The sequence below is a fragment of the Pholis gunnellus genome, assembly GCF_910591455.1.
Source record: "Pholis gunnellus genome assembly, chromosome: 21".
Classification (NCBI taxonomy): domain Eukaryota; kingdom Metazoa; phylum Chordata; class Actinopteri; order Perciformes; family Pholidae; genus Pholis; species Pholis gunnellus.
Genome location: NC_136548.1, coordinates 17365406 through 17379331, shown reverse-complemented (window position 1 = coordinate 17379331; position 13926 = coordinate 17365406). Strand labels below are relative to the sequence as shown.

At 44.5% G+C, this 13926-nt stretch overlaps 2 protein-coding genes across 2 annotated transcripts in view; one reads left to right on the top strand and one right to left on the bottom strand.

Annotated features, from left to right (window-relative positions):
- myo1d (myosin 1D) overlaps positions 1-7177 on the top strand; it is an 81331-nt gene extending 74154 nt beyond the window's left edge. Inside the window, exon 22 of the mRNA XM_079182361.1 lies at positions 2807-7177. Within this exon, the coding sequence (XP_079038487.1) occupies positions 2807-2963 (157 nt within the window). The 3' untranslated portion in view covers positions 2964-7177. The remainder of the gene's footprint in view (positions 1-2806) is intronic.
- A 4611-nt stretch (positions 7178-11788) lies between these two features.
- cdk5r1b (cyclin dependent kinase 5, regulatory subunit 1b (p35)) lies at positions 11789-13347 on the bottom strand (the record flags this gene model as incomplete). The annotated part of the gene is made up of 2 exons (XM_079182815.1): positions 11789-11810; positions 12443-13347. The coding sequence occupies 2 exons, from the start codon at positions 13345-13347 to the stop codon at positions 11789-11791; spliced, it is 927 nt and encodes a 308-aa protein (XP_079038941.1).
- Between the last annotated feature and the right edge of the window lie 579 nt (positions 13348-13926).

Genomic DNA, 13926 nt, shown 5'->3' with positions numbered 1-13926 from the left:
CAGTGGGCGTAACAACGTGTGAATATAAGTCAGATTATACTGTAGGTCTGTTTTTAGATGTCTTCAAGCTTTAGTCACAACTCAGGGATTTTGTAAGTGCAGGAATGAGAGCAAGAGTGCTATAACTTCTAGAGGTATAACTTCAAAAATGGCTCCGTCATCAGAGCTAAAAGTGAGGAAAGATCCAACTTTGATCACCTCCTGAAAGTCCTGAGTCTTTATGGCTCACCCCCCCCTTCAGCGGTCATTTATTATTCAGCAGCAGAGAGCTTGGGGGAGAGCCAGGTACACTATTAGAGGGATGGATCAGAAGTGGGACAGGATGGCATCACAGACCGGCGGTAATCCTGGCTCCTCCACCTGAACATATTCCGGCTCGTCTCCTCCTCGCCGCTCTCATTTCGCAGCACTTTCCTTCACTCTGGTACCTTTCAGCGCCTCTTACCTTGTTCTCAATATTCTCTCTCTTATACATCTTTTTCTACAGACCCTCTTTATTCCCCTTTTTGCCACCCTTTAACTCTTCCTTGAGCCTCCATCATTTTGTCCTCAACTTTTATTTTCACCTCTTTTTCTCCCTTCTTATCCTCAATCCCTAAGAGTAAAGAGGAGATACTTTTGGGAGCAAGTGAGCCTGGCATGAAGGGCAAAGACACACAAAGGGACCCCCATAGGGAGGAGGAAAGAATTGATTTTCCAGTCGTAGAGGCCATCCAGTGGAGGACTAAGTCTGCCCTCGGGGCTCTGAACAGCTCCTGATGGGAAAGGCCAGCCGATGACCTTCAGACTCAACGAATCATGTTTATTTTTTACTCAGAGATGAAGCAGGTTTGGTTTTTAAAAAGGGATGCCAGAGTGTTTATTCAGAGGCAAGCTTCGGCTCCGACGCATCAGAAACGTGTCAAAGATCTGGTGTGTGTGTGTGTGTGTGTGTGTGTTTTTCTGTGAATGTGAGCCTCACACCGTTGGGCCTTCACGGGGAGCACAGCGCAGCATCCCCTCTGGTGTTACTGTGAGATGGAGACGCTCAGAGAAAGAGACGCATCACATCACAAACACACACACAGAACCATTGGCTGGCCGGCAGCCATGACAGATGGGGGAAGTTCAGTCCACAGATAAGAGGGGCGGGGGGGGGGGGGGGGGGGGGGTTGCTATGGAAACCAGCATCAGCGCTACCCCTGAGCCTCTCCACTCTGCATAAGCCCGAGATATACAGAGAGGCGTCTGCAGAGGAGTGCGTCGTGGGCAGCGGGAGCGGGCTGTTTAGGACTTGTTGTTGTTGCGCAACGAGTCTGTGTCTCGTTTTAGAATCGGCGCCGGCGTTTATGCAGTTAGTGGATTTGTTCGCGGGTCACAAAGGGCGACCGCCATCGGTAACTGTGTCAGTGAGAAAGTGTGTCACGACGAGCTCTTGACTGCACAGAAAGAGATGCATGTGGATGTCCAACCCCTCCTCTCCTTTACATTTACTCTCTCCACCAGAAAGCAATTATCACATCCACATTACATGTTCCTCTCTCTCTCTCGCTCTCTCGCTCTCTCTCTCTCTCTCTCAACAGCAGCCATTTCTGCCTCTTCCTCCTCACTCTTTGATTCCGTCATCGATCCTGTTGATCCTGCAAACGAGGCAAAGCACCCGTCGGCCTAGAAAAGGGTCTAACTAGATGTGACAGGCACTAAAAGCCGATCCAGTCCGTCAACGCCATATGGATCATTACTTCAGCAGCCCCTCCTGCTTGATTTCTTATTCGTTATTCATCTTCATTTTTTCTGTGCTGAAACCAGGCGGCAACCTCTGAAGCTGATGCTGAAGAGTCTTAAAAGCTGCATTCTCTCTAATGTCCACCAGGGGGCGACTCCTCTGGTTGTATAGAAGTCTATGAGAAAATGACTCTACTTCTCTCTTGATTTATTACCTCAGTAAACATCGTAAACATGAGTTTATGGTCTCAATCTCTAGTTTCAACTCTTCTTCAATACAGCATGATGTTCATTTAGTAAATGATGGTCCATTTAGAGTCAAACAGACCATAAAGTGTCCCACTTCTTATTTACAGTCTATGGCTGAAACATGCACACGGAGGATTTTAGGACATACAGCAGTATAATCCTGCACACACACACTCCTGTGTCCTCTGACTTGCCTCTGATAAACTGTCTTATGATTAGTACAGTAACTTTATATGTAATATCACTCTGAGTCTCAGTCTGACAATACTACTGTAAAGGGTGTGTGTGTGTGTGTGTGTGTGTGTGTGTGTGTGTGTGTGTGTGTGTGTGTGTGTGTGTGTGTGTGTGTGTGTGTGTGTGTGTGTGGGTGTGATATGCGTGAGGATTGAGTTTATTCAAAAGTACAGTTGTGTGTTTTTGTTTGATCAAGCGTGATTTATGGCCTCAAGCAATTGTGTGTGTGTGTGTGTGTGTGTGTGTGTGAGTATGACTGTGCATATCAAAGTGTTTACAGTTGTGTGTGTGTGTGTGGGGGGGTATGATGCTGTATGAGAGCAAAAATGATTTATGTCCTAAATAGCCTCTCATACTTTAGCTCTCTCTCTCTCTCACACACAGGTCACTAATGGATCTGCATATTTTATTCCTGTGCATTAAACTATGACTGAATGTAATGTGAAGCCACCGAGGCGAGCCGCTTACACGTACTCATTAGGGCGGCAGTAATATGAATAAACTGTTTATTATTATTATTATACGCGTTAATGTTCATTTCCTGATGTTTGCCTTTCACGATGTGCCGCCTCACACCTGCCAGTAACGTCCCCTCTCTCTCTCACCTCCGTGTCTGCAGTGAGAAGAGGAAGCTGCAGGTGAACGTATCGAGTCCCATCCGGTGCAGCATGAGCGGCAGGAAGTGCACGGTCATCGTGGAGCCCAAGATCAACCAGTCGCAGCCAGACTTCACCAAGAGCCGGTCTGGTTACATCCTGGCTGTTCCTGGCAACTAAAACAAGCCAAATAGAAAGAAAAAAAAAAAAACAGTGACAGCTGATTTCAAAACCAGGCCGGGATAATGATGATGATGAGTCACTTCTGACGATGTGATGAGTTAGATAGCAGCTCTGTAGGAGGATTGTGGTAATTAAATCCTCAAAAATGCAAAGCCATGCCAAATTTGACCTGTTTTGTAGATTTATATGCAACGCTACTATAAACAGGAAGTGTACGATACGCCTACATGCAAAGCTGTGTTAGCTGAACAGGGTTTTTTTTGGTGGGGACGGGAGGTTTAAATGCACCAAAGTGGAGTTCTTTCTTTTTAAAATCCAAATTTCAAATGATTTGCTTTGTGCAATATTTACTTTATGGTAGATGCAATATGGTGGTAGTCAAGGTGACGGGAGATTATGCGGCAACTGTTCTCTGAACCACTGATGTTGCGTAATAGGAAACAAATCCAAAGGCTTTGCAGGAATTTATTGTGCGTGCAGCTCCCTGTGTAGGAGCCCCATCTAAAGTGAAGCCCTGAAGCATGAAGTAAGATGATATTTATGTATGTATGACTGATATATAATCTAAGCAATAATAATGTTATTGACCTTGATTGAAGACTTGCCTGCCTAATGTGGTAAATGAAAGGAAACGCAGCGTACACTTTTGAGTTTGTTCAGTGTTTACAGTCACATATGAGAACAGCGACATTGTGATTCAGTGGTTCAGTCGGTGTCTGAGGCACAAAACTCTAAATCCATTGATGTTGAGCGGGATGTGTTGAGCATATCCTGAACATCGCAACCTGCTACGTGCAAAGATCCATTAATTTAAATCCTGCTTTGTGTACTCTCTACTGCAATATGTGTGCTTTTTATAATATTCCACTACTGCTTGTATATTAAAGGGTAGAATTTAATTCATGTGACGGCACTTATACTGCATTTAGTATAGAAAGAGAACTAAAACTGAATAACAGAAGGCAAATATGAAGACGGTAACCAAAGCGTTTCTTTTTTAGAAATGTATTTTGAGCTCATATTCTCCCTAAAGTATCAGTTTATCAGCAAAGTGTTGCTGGCCAGTACTGTATAATCCCACTAGAACTCCAGCTCGTCTCAGTTTTGCCCTCTTTGTGTTGAGTGAATAGCCTAATGACTTGTAGTGATCCTTCGTAGTCGGACTTCCATTTGACAAATATCCCCTTCATTAGAGAGAAGGCGTGTCTGAGCAGGAGTGTGGGAGTGTTGATTAGCTCTTTTTAGCTCTGCTAAACGTTTGGAATCAGACCGCCGTCCCAGTTTACCTCCTGTTGAATGATGGTAACGACTTTTTCTGGACTCATTTTTCATCTGCTCTCGCTAAACTCCCTTCGCTGTTCTCGAGCCAAATCACACCAATCAAGCCATCAGCGCTCAGATGTGCTTTGTACTGCTCTCACAAGCTGTCAGATGTTTTGAGAGTTTTCACTCTTGTTTTTTGTGCCAACACTTTAGTTAAGTGTTGGCACGTTACAATATGTTCTTTATCCAGCAGTTTGCAAAAAGAAAAATGTGTGGCAGCACAGAAGCTCATAAGATGGAGATTTCTGGCTTCACACCGTGTGTTTGTTATTAATATCCATCCACAGATTGAGAACATTTTGTTTCTTTTGTCTTTTAAAGACAAATAACCAACCCAGTTATTCTGAGGTTAAAAGTTTATTCTTAAACCAATGGGTGAAGTCACGACGGCTACATCAACTTCTTATATACGGTCTATGAAATAATTACTTTATCTATTAATAAAGATCATGTGACATGGTCGAAAGCTCCAGAACAGCAAATTAATTATCGCGTCTTTAATTTGGAGGGAATGCATGTGTAGATGGATGCGTCTGTTTGTTTAATGCTGAAATGAACTCTGCTGCTCCTACTGGAACCTGCTTGATAATGGGGTCGTGATGGCGTGACAGTAAGTGTCACAAATTCTAAGAATGAGGAGACGAAGAGCTGCATCGTATCTCTTCCCACGGAGACATGTCACTATCGTCTCTGTGCAAAGACCGATTTAAAGAGCACTTGACTGAGGACTACAGACCAGCGTTACCAATCGGAGCTCCCTCGGTGTTTGGCCTAGTTGAAGAAGCAGACTCAGTCGACTTTACTTCAACTTGTTAGCAATCACTTTAGCCACAGTAGCACGGCGTTCTCTGATTGTGTGTATGTCTGAAGGAGTCGTTTATCTTAATTAGTTTGCATGTCCCTCTTGTCTTTTGAGGAAGCACATCTCCATTCTACCTCGCAGCTTTTTTGGTGGCTGACCTTGTCCCGTCGCTTTGAAGCAGAAAAGAGTTGTTTGGGGGAAACTGGTGCATGCAGTGTGTGTGTGTGTATGTTAAGGAAGTGACATTGGCAGCGTTAATAGATGGTTTTCTATGGAGCTCAGAGCCAGAGATGTGTGTGTGAGTGTGTGTGGATTATAACGCTGCAGCTCTCCATATCCTTCAGCGTGGTAATCTCCCACAGGGCTTCTCCTCTCCTCTCTGCTCTGCTATTCACCGCTCATCATTAGGATGGACTCCGTGTCACTTCTCACTTCAGCGCTTCTCTCTTTCCTTTTTCTCGAGGCAAGAAGGGGGGGGTTGGTGAACAAAGCCTCGCTTGGCCTCCTCCTCTTCTCTACTCCCATGCTTTCTCTCCCTCCCTCCCTCCTTTTCCACTTTCCTTCCTCCTGTCGGATCACTTCTCTCCTCGCCCTGTTTGTCTCACTGCACCGTCCTGCGGGGCAGTGAAGGTTTTTTTTCCATTTTTTGTTGTTGTTATTTTCCTGCTTTGCGTCCTGTGCCCAGGAGGCGTGGAAATACAACTGTAAACTACACCAGCAACAGAACAGCAAGTCCAACAATAGGAGCATCACGTAGCAACAAAAAACGAAGAAGATGTTCACCTCAATACTGTGGTTCTACATCTTAATGATTGTCAACAAATTCCAATGAAAAGACCAAAACCAATGCTACGCTGTGTCGCAATTCAGATACTTACGTTAGTACAGTTCTATGTAGTACACTGTGTACACTAAATACTTTGACAGGGTAGTGCTGTCTCCATAGAAATACAATTCAGTCCTTTTTTATGTTTTCTGTTGCGACTGTTGTAGCGGGCTAACTTCCATAAACTAAACCGATTTACGGCAAGTAAACTAGCTAGCTAGCTAGCTAGCTAGCTAATTAGCAGCCGTTTTCAGTACCAAATCACGACAGATAAATTAACCCAATGAACAATACTGATGTCTTCTATCCGACAACAGTAAAGAGTATTTGTTTTGTGCGGTGTTCACCAGCGCAACTGCAACCGCTGCTGCAACCCTCCCTTCCACTACGAAGGCAAGATGGCCGCCCTTTAGGGGGATTAGTGTCCAGCGGTCCACACTCAACTGTTTGACCCTTCATGAGAACACAATCGGGATACTCGCAGTGCAATGCATTTTTTGCCACACTTGTCAGTGTGAACGCACGTATGCATTCAACATAGCAGGCGTAAGTACAGAAGTATGTGAAGTTGAGACACTTTCTAGCTTCTCTGACCCGCCTGTGGCGCTCAGCAGCGAGCTCACTGGTTCCTCCTGAAGACCTAAAAAAGACTGAGGGAGAACATAGATCAGGCTTTGATACACACAATACCTATGAGAAATAATAAGTATGGAATATGGAATATCATTAGTTTTATCTTTTAATGTTTTGTTTTTTGTGCTCAAACCCAATCAGCGAAGTTTACTTTTCCATTTTATTGATTATCAGCTTTACAGCAAATGTAAAAATCACAATCTTTTCCCTAATTACTGCTTTATAAATGTGCATAAAAGAAAGTCTTGTGCCATTGTGTTCTTTCCTTTTTTTATTTTCCTCTATTCTTCACAACAACTCTTTTATCAAGCCCGTCCATGTTAGCCAAAGGGTAACACATTTTATTTTGTATAATTTATTCCATACTCTGTGGCTTAGCGCAAAATCTATACGTATACACCATTAATTCAGTATGTGCCTAATTTTATATTTGGTTTATATTTTGCATATTTGTGATTACCTACCGTAAATACCCTGTAATATCCAGGCCAGGTCTAAAGGGAACTTCACAGTTGTAACACCTGTTTTTGTGCAAATGTATTCTGTATAAATGCAGTTCATGCATTCCATGATGTTCCGTGATGAAACGTATTTCATTAATCATTCTATTAATAAATGTATTTGCATCAATAACTGCTGCTTTTAGTCCTTTTCTGAGCTTGTGTGATCAGATAAAACTGTGAAATCATTAGTCTGGATTTGGTGCCAGGACTGATGTTGTGTTGACTCAAATGTTTCCCCGAGGCCGGCCGTACTCTGTAGTGTGTGACGTGGAGATAGCCGAGTAGAGCTCATCGTTAATCCACCCACTAACAGCTGTAGACGTCGAAACGGCTAAAAACCCCTGCAGTCGGCATGACAATGCCGCTTCCCACTGCGCCAGCCGTCACCGGTGACCTCAGCAGGGGTTTATAACCCGCTGGTTGATGGATGACTATCTGCTGCGATGAGTGGGATGAGTGGGATGACTGGGATGACTGGGGTTTTTTCCCCCACGGGGCAGTGGCTAAGTAAGACGGCACTGACTGACCCAGTGGTGAAATAAATGGGAGTTAATGGACAGAGTGATTTGCAAAGAGTGAACTGACCCAAACTAATCTGTCTGTGTGTGCGTTTGGAGATACAGCGATACAGAGATGATTCCCAACCAGGAGATGCTTCAGCAGGAAAGACTGTGAATAGACCTCTTTAAAGATCATCCACAACCTTTGTTTAGGATGAACGTAAACACACGTGTAGGATTACAGATTGATGATATGTTTATTATCACAATTATCAAACTACAGCACAGGGACCGGCCTCTCACCAACTCGAGCTATTAGTAAGCTGCTGTGATGGAGAAGTTAGCAATATACCAGATAGCCAGCGAGCAGAGCAGATGGAAAGGATTATTTTTGTCAGATTGCAGAAAATGGAGATAAGTAATGCGATAAATGTTGGTACATTCACCAGCTGTTAGTAGTATGAATGCAAACAAAATGTCCCTTCTCTCACTTTTGCTGTTATTTCCAGTGTAAAGGTGAATTTTGAATGTTTTATTTCCACTTGTCTGAAAGAAAACTCTCAAAATGTACCTGTTGTTTGTAGTGTCCCTCCTCAAGGTTTTTCTGTGGTTCATAGTTGTTCCCTATCTCTACAGATAGAGAGGGTAAATGTGACATGTGATCATGTGATGGTAGGGATCGAACCACCAACTCGAAGATTATGTTGGATTGAGATGCCCTTGAGCAAGGCCTTTAAAGTGAACCTATTGATGTTCCTGAGTGTTCAGAGTGCAGCTACATCTGGAGGCACAAAAAGACAAGTGGTGAACGATCAGTGCATTTTATTTTTCCATCACAGTACAAAAATAAATTAAAATAGGCAGAAACTAACTGAAAAAAAGTTTCAATTACAGTAACAGCTTTTTTGTCTTTTTCAAAAAAAAGAACATTTTTATTGAACAGCATCGACACTCCTCCCTCCGAGTCCTAGTTCAGTACCAGCGTGGTCGGTGTATGCTCCACGTCCATAAGAAAACATGTCACACAATCTTCTGTACAAATAAAACGCGCTCATTCACTCTCACTCTCTCTCACACACACACACACACATGCAGCCATCGAATGCTTCCCTTTTTTTAAGTTCTTTGCCACTGTTTCGTTTTTTTTTATCTACAAAGTACGCAACAAGATACAGAAAAGAATTTGACAGAAATCTTTTAACTATCACTTGAGTCTTTTTTCATATTTCATAAGCATTTGAAAGTATTTTCTCAAACAACTACTCAATGATGCAAAGTGGGGGAAAAACAAATGGCACATTTCAAGTGAATCGAGGGGGGAAAGTGGACAGAGAGAAAGAAGATTCGGGGTCTCTTCTTGATGCCCTTTACCCCAATGCCCTGCTTTGTGTTCTGCCAGAGCAGAAGCCCGATCCAAAGTGCGTGTGTCCCCCGCTATTGTGCCAGCACAAACACTCCAAATGAACTTGCTCTCACTGATCTGACTCCACATGGGCAGCCACAGTCCCTCAGCAGAGGAGGCCACAGGTTGTGACCGTCAGAGCTGCACGTTTTCTCAGATTCACTCTAACTCTGCAGCGGAGAAGCAACAAACGTGACAGAAGCCTTTTGTTAGCACGACCAGTCCGTTATGCTTGTGAGACAGATTTTCAGAACACTGCTAAAGGAAGAGAGCGTGCATTATTTGTCTACAGAGTGCTGCAGGGATGACGTATTGTCGTAGGCCAACCAGGAAGTTAGCATCGCACGGGTTCCCATAGCAAAAAGCCGATGGGATTTTTCAATTTTGGGATTATTGCAGAAAATTCGCTCTGTAGCTACGTTTAAAATCATTAATTTATGTTCATCAAGATAATCTCCACAAATGAACGTCACTTTATGATTTTTGAAGCATAAATGCAATCAGTAGAAGTAAAAATCTAACCTTACGCACGTTAGCACGGTCTCATGACTTCCCCACTGAGCTAAAGGCGGACTAGTGTTCTATTGATGACGTTTAGTTGTCTAGTTTAGTAGCCACTTGTTAGCAACGGGCGGCAACTTCCGGTTCTGAAAAGTGACGCCAATGCCGAAGTGTCTTAAAGCTGCATTCTCTCTAGTGACCACCAGGGGGCGACTCCTCTGGTTGTATAGAAGTCTATGAGAAAATGACTCTACTTCTCTCTTGATTTATTACCTCGGTAAACATTGTAAACATGAGTTTATGGTCTCAATCTCTAGTTTCAAGTCTTCTTCAATACAGCATGATGTTCATTTAGTAAATGATGGTCCATTTAGAGTCAAACAGACCATAAAGCAGAGGATGCTTTAGGGCGGGGCTTACTGTGATATTGACAGGTCTCTACCAAAGACATATACGACGTTTCTACGTCCCTCCTCCGCAGTCCAAATATGGTCACATCCGTTCACTGGTTGCAAAAAACCAAGATGGCGACGGACAAAATGCCGAACGAAAGGCTTCAAAACGTCAGTCCACAAACCGATGGGTGACGTCAGAACCACTACGTCCCCTTCTTACAGCCTGATCGTGAGCAACTGCAGGGGAGGGATATTTACCGACGTATTTTTATGTCGTAGAGCCAAACGTTAAAATCTTTTCAGCTTGTGTTAACTACAGACCTTATTTCAGGCATCTAATCAAAAACACATTCAAAAACCCATTGACTTCAAGATGAGGGAACCGTAAGTGCAAAATGCTCATTTCTGGGTTTTTAGGACTCATTCCTGCAGCACTCTATAATTGAAATGAGATGTGAAAACCAGTAGAAGCATGTCTCATACATTTCTGGATGGAAATACTGTAGATAGAAACTCATCCCCTCATGAAACATGAACAACTGCAATTGCTCTGCATGCGTTCCGCTTTGGTTGCCGTTGAACACTGCAGCAGCTCATTTGAGTCAGGTGGTTTTCTATGATTGAACGTGTGATTGTTCCTGTGAAGGTTGCCTCGTCTCCTGCAGCCTCTAGATGAGTGTGACGTCGCCTCGCATTTGATTTACACAGAGGTGATGCTGACGGATCATCTGCAGCGATGCTGAACATTGAAATAATCTTTCTCTGTCTGATATGTGGGACGGCAGGTCGGGTCGGTGCCTTTTGTGATGTCTTTTAAGGGCGTTTTCTTAAGTATAAGCTCAATGATGTGTTCTGTTAAGGTGTCCTCGATGACGTGACTTTGGTGACGGTCAGATTTAACATAGTTTTTTTTTAAATTAGGTATTCATCGATAAATCCCTGCAACATTCATTTGCATAAACCAGATCAATCTTCATTCCCACCAAAGATAAGCACACCTACATCTCCTCGTGTCCTTCCCTTTTCAAAGTCTCTCCTTTCATTTACATTAAATGTGCCTAAATAAATACATAAATGGCAATAAATTAAGTGTCAGTAAGTTAGTTAGTAGAAGATGAAAATCCATCCCATCATTCAACAGCTGGACAAACAGTACAGAGTGTTCTCAGACCTGTGGGATTTTTCATCAACGATATGGCACTGTTTTAAACATTATCTATGCTGAATCATAAGCACAAAATCAAACGTCATTCCAAAAATCGACAAAAGTACAAAAAGAATTCCCCTGGTAAACAAATAGCCTATTTTAGCAAGCAGAGCTAAATAAACTAGTGTCACTTTGTTCACAGCATTCTCTAATGCAGATGCAGTTGGTTTACAAATCAAGTAAAAAGAAGAAAAGTAACAGTTGTTCCTTCCCTCCCGGAAAACGCTGTAAAATTGCATGGCACACGTGCAAAACATTACATTTCTAAGTAAAAAAAAAGAAATAGAAGAAAGAAATCAAAGAAAACTTGTTCCAGAAAAGCAATAAATAAGCCGCCATCGGTGTGAGCCTCTGGTGGAGTAAAACATCCATTAACTTGTTGTTTTATTTTTTCGTCTAGATGAAAATAAGTAGGTCTCTCTGAACACACACAGTATGACCACTCATCATACGTCCTCTGGCTGTTGTAGTCCCACAATGCAGTGTTTGCCTCTTGTCCGTCCAGTAGAAGTCCTGTTGTAGAGCCACAAACAGAAAACCCACGAAAATATGGATCCAGCATCGATGGCCCCTGCTGTTCTTTCAGATATGCATTGCAGCAAAAATAAACGTCCAGCGGTATCCGTGTTAACGGAGAGGACATGGCGTTCCAAAGAGCCAGAGTTTGTTGCAGCCGGGAGGTGTGTGGGGGGGGGGCGCCTGTTCATCCGTAATGCATGAAGAAAGCCAGTCAGGCGATGGCCCTCACCCTCCTGCAGTATAGGCAGTGCACATCACATGGTCAGACAGTCAGAAGGTCACCGGTAGGCTGCCGCAGCCTTAGTCCTCTCCACATTCATTGCTGTAGATGTTCTTCCTCTTCTAATGTCTGTCTTTTTGTCTGAATTGTTTTTTTGTTTGTGTGTGTTTTTCAGTATTTCATATAGATATATATCTGTTCATTAGCAAAGGATTTACCCAAGTCTGGCATTTGTTGTTTATATATCATTGTCAGAAAAACGCTTTCATTCTCAGGTTTACAGAAACCCGTCCTTTGCTCGTTTGAAAATAGAATTTGGCCTTGATGATATTACACGTCTTTAAGAGGCTGCTTTTTAAACCCTACGGCCCCGTATTTAGGTGATGATTACAAATGTTATCCCCCAAACTTAAACATTTTAAAACTATGACCATCACCGAGCCTGCCCCCTCTGGTTATAAATGTCAAGAACGTCCTAATTGGCCTCGTCCCACTTCAGTTTGGATGATAATGAATCAATAGCATCACAGATAACCTTTCAAACTTATCAAAATGCCAGACTGGAGTATGCCCCCCCCCTCCCCTGCCCCCTCGCCCCCCCCTCCACCCCTCCACCCCCCCACCCCTTCCCCAGCATCCCCTCACCGGTCCAGGCCAATGAGCAGGCGGCTCCTCTCCTCCTCCTTCTGGCTCTCGTTCTTCAGGTCGGCAAACACCTGAGTGAAGTAGTGAGGGTCGGAGTTGATCTGGAGCATCTTCGCGCTCATCAGGTTGATGATGGACAGGCAGCGGTCCCAGAAGGTCTCCTTGGAGCTCTCCACCAGGAAGGGCTTGAGAGGGTAAGAGATCTCGTTGCCCATGTAGGAGTAAGACAGGTAGAGGCAGGTGAGGAGCACGGCCTGCAGCTCGTGCTCCGTGGCCACCTCGGAGGAGACCACGTCCCGGCACAGCATGTAGACAAAGACCACGTTCGCCGGGGTGATGAATCCCTGGTCCTGCCAGCCCTGGAGCAGCAGGGAGCGGTCCACGCTGCGCAGCCACAGCACCGGGTCGGTGGGTGATAGGTGTTTCAGCCGGTAACAACGCCGGCACAGGAACTCCCCGAGGCAGCGCAGCAGCTCGCTGGTGGAGGCCTGGACGATCACTCTCTTGGGGGTCCCGGGGGCCACATTGGAGTTGGTCAGAGGGGCCTTCTTGATGGACGACACTGTGTTGTTGGAGGCCTTGGTGAGAGCCGGGGTGCTCTGATCCTGGGCGAAGGTGGACAGGTTGGCGCACGACTGCGACTTCTTCAGGTTTTCATTGTTCAGCTGGGTGACATTGTTCTGGTAGTTGCCGTTGGGCTGCACCTTCTTGGAGCCTTTCTTCTTGGCCGACACCGCTACGATCCGCTTCCACGGGAGCACGTTGATGAGCGAGTGGCGCTTCAGGTTCTTGTCTTTGGCGTTCTTGCTGTTCTGGACGGCCGTGTAGTGGCCCACGGTGGCCGGCCCATCCTCGAAGAGCGCCGCCTTTCGGTAGCTGGGTGACAAAGACAGCACGGTTCCCATGGTGACTGTGGGTAGGCGTCCAGGGGCTTCAGCCGCACTGGGTCAGAAGAGGGTCTGCCAGGGGAGATCCGGAGGGTCTCAAAGCCTCTATGTGCTTCTGGGAGCTGGGAGTCCCGGGCTACAGGCTGCCGCTGCAGGGCCTGGGTAGAAAAACGATCCTGTGAACGGCTCTCTGAGGGGATAACGATCACCTCGACTCAAACCGTCTCTGCTGGATTTCAGCTCTCTGTCTGCGTCTCCTGATGGCCACTGCTGGAAGCAGAAAAGATCAATAATCAGAAAAATAAATAACTGGTGAAGCATCTCATACCTCTAGATTATCCATGGATGTTTGCAGAAAGCAAAAACAAATATTTGACAGCATATTAAATCCTTCATTCAGCATACATCAGATGATATCACGGATATGAGCTCTGTAATGTTCTCATGAATGTGTGCCTGAGTGGTTTATCTGACCGTACCTCAGGCTCATTAGCACTATTGATCTGACTCAGTAAGTGGAATGGATCAGCATATAGCTTATACCAATTAATTCAAATAGTATAGATCCCTCCTATTGCTGCAAGTGATCAATGTAAT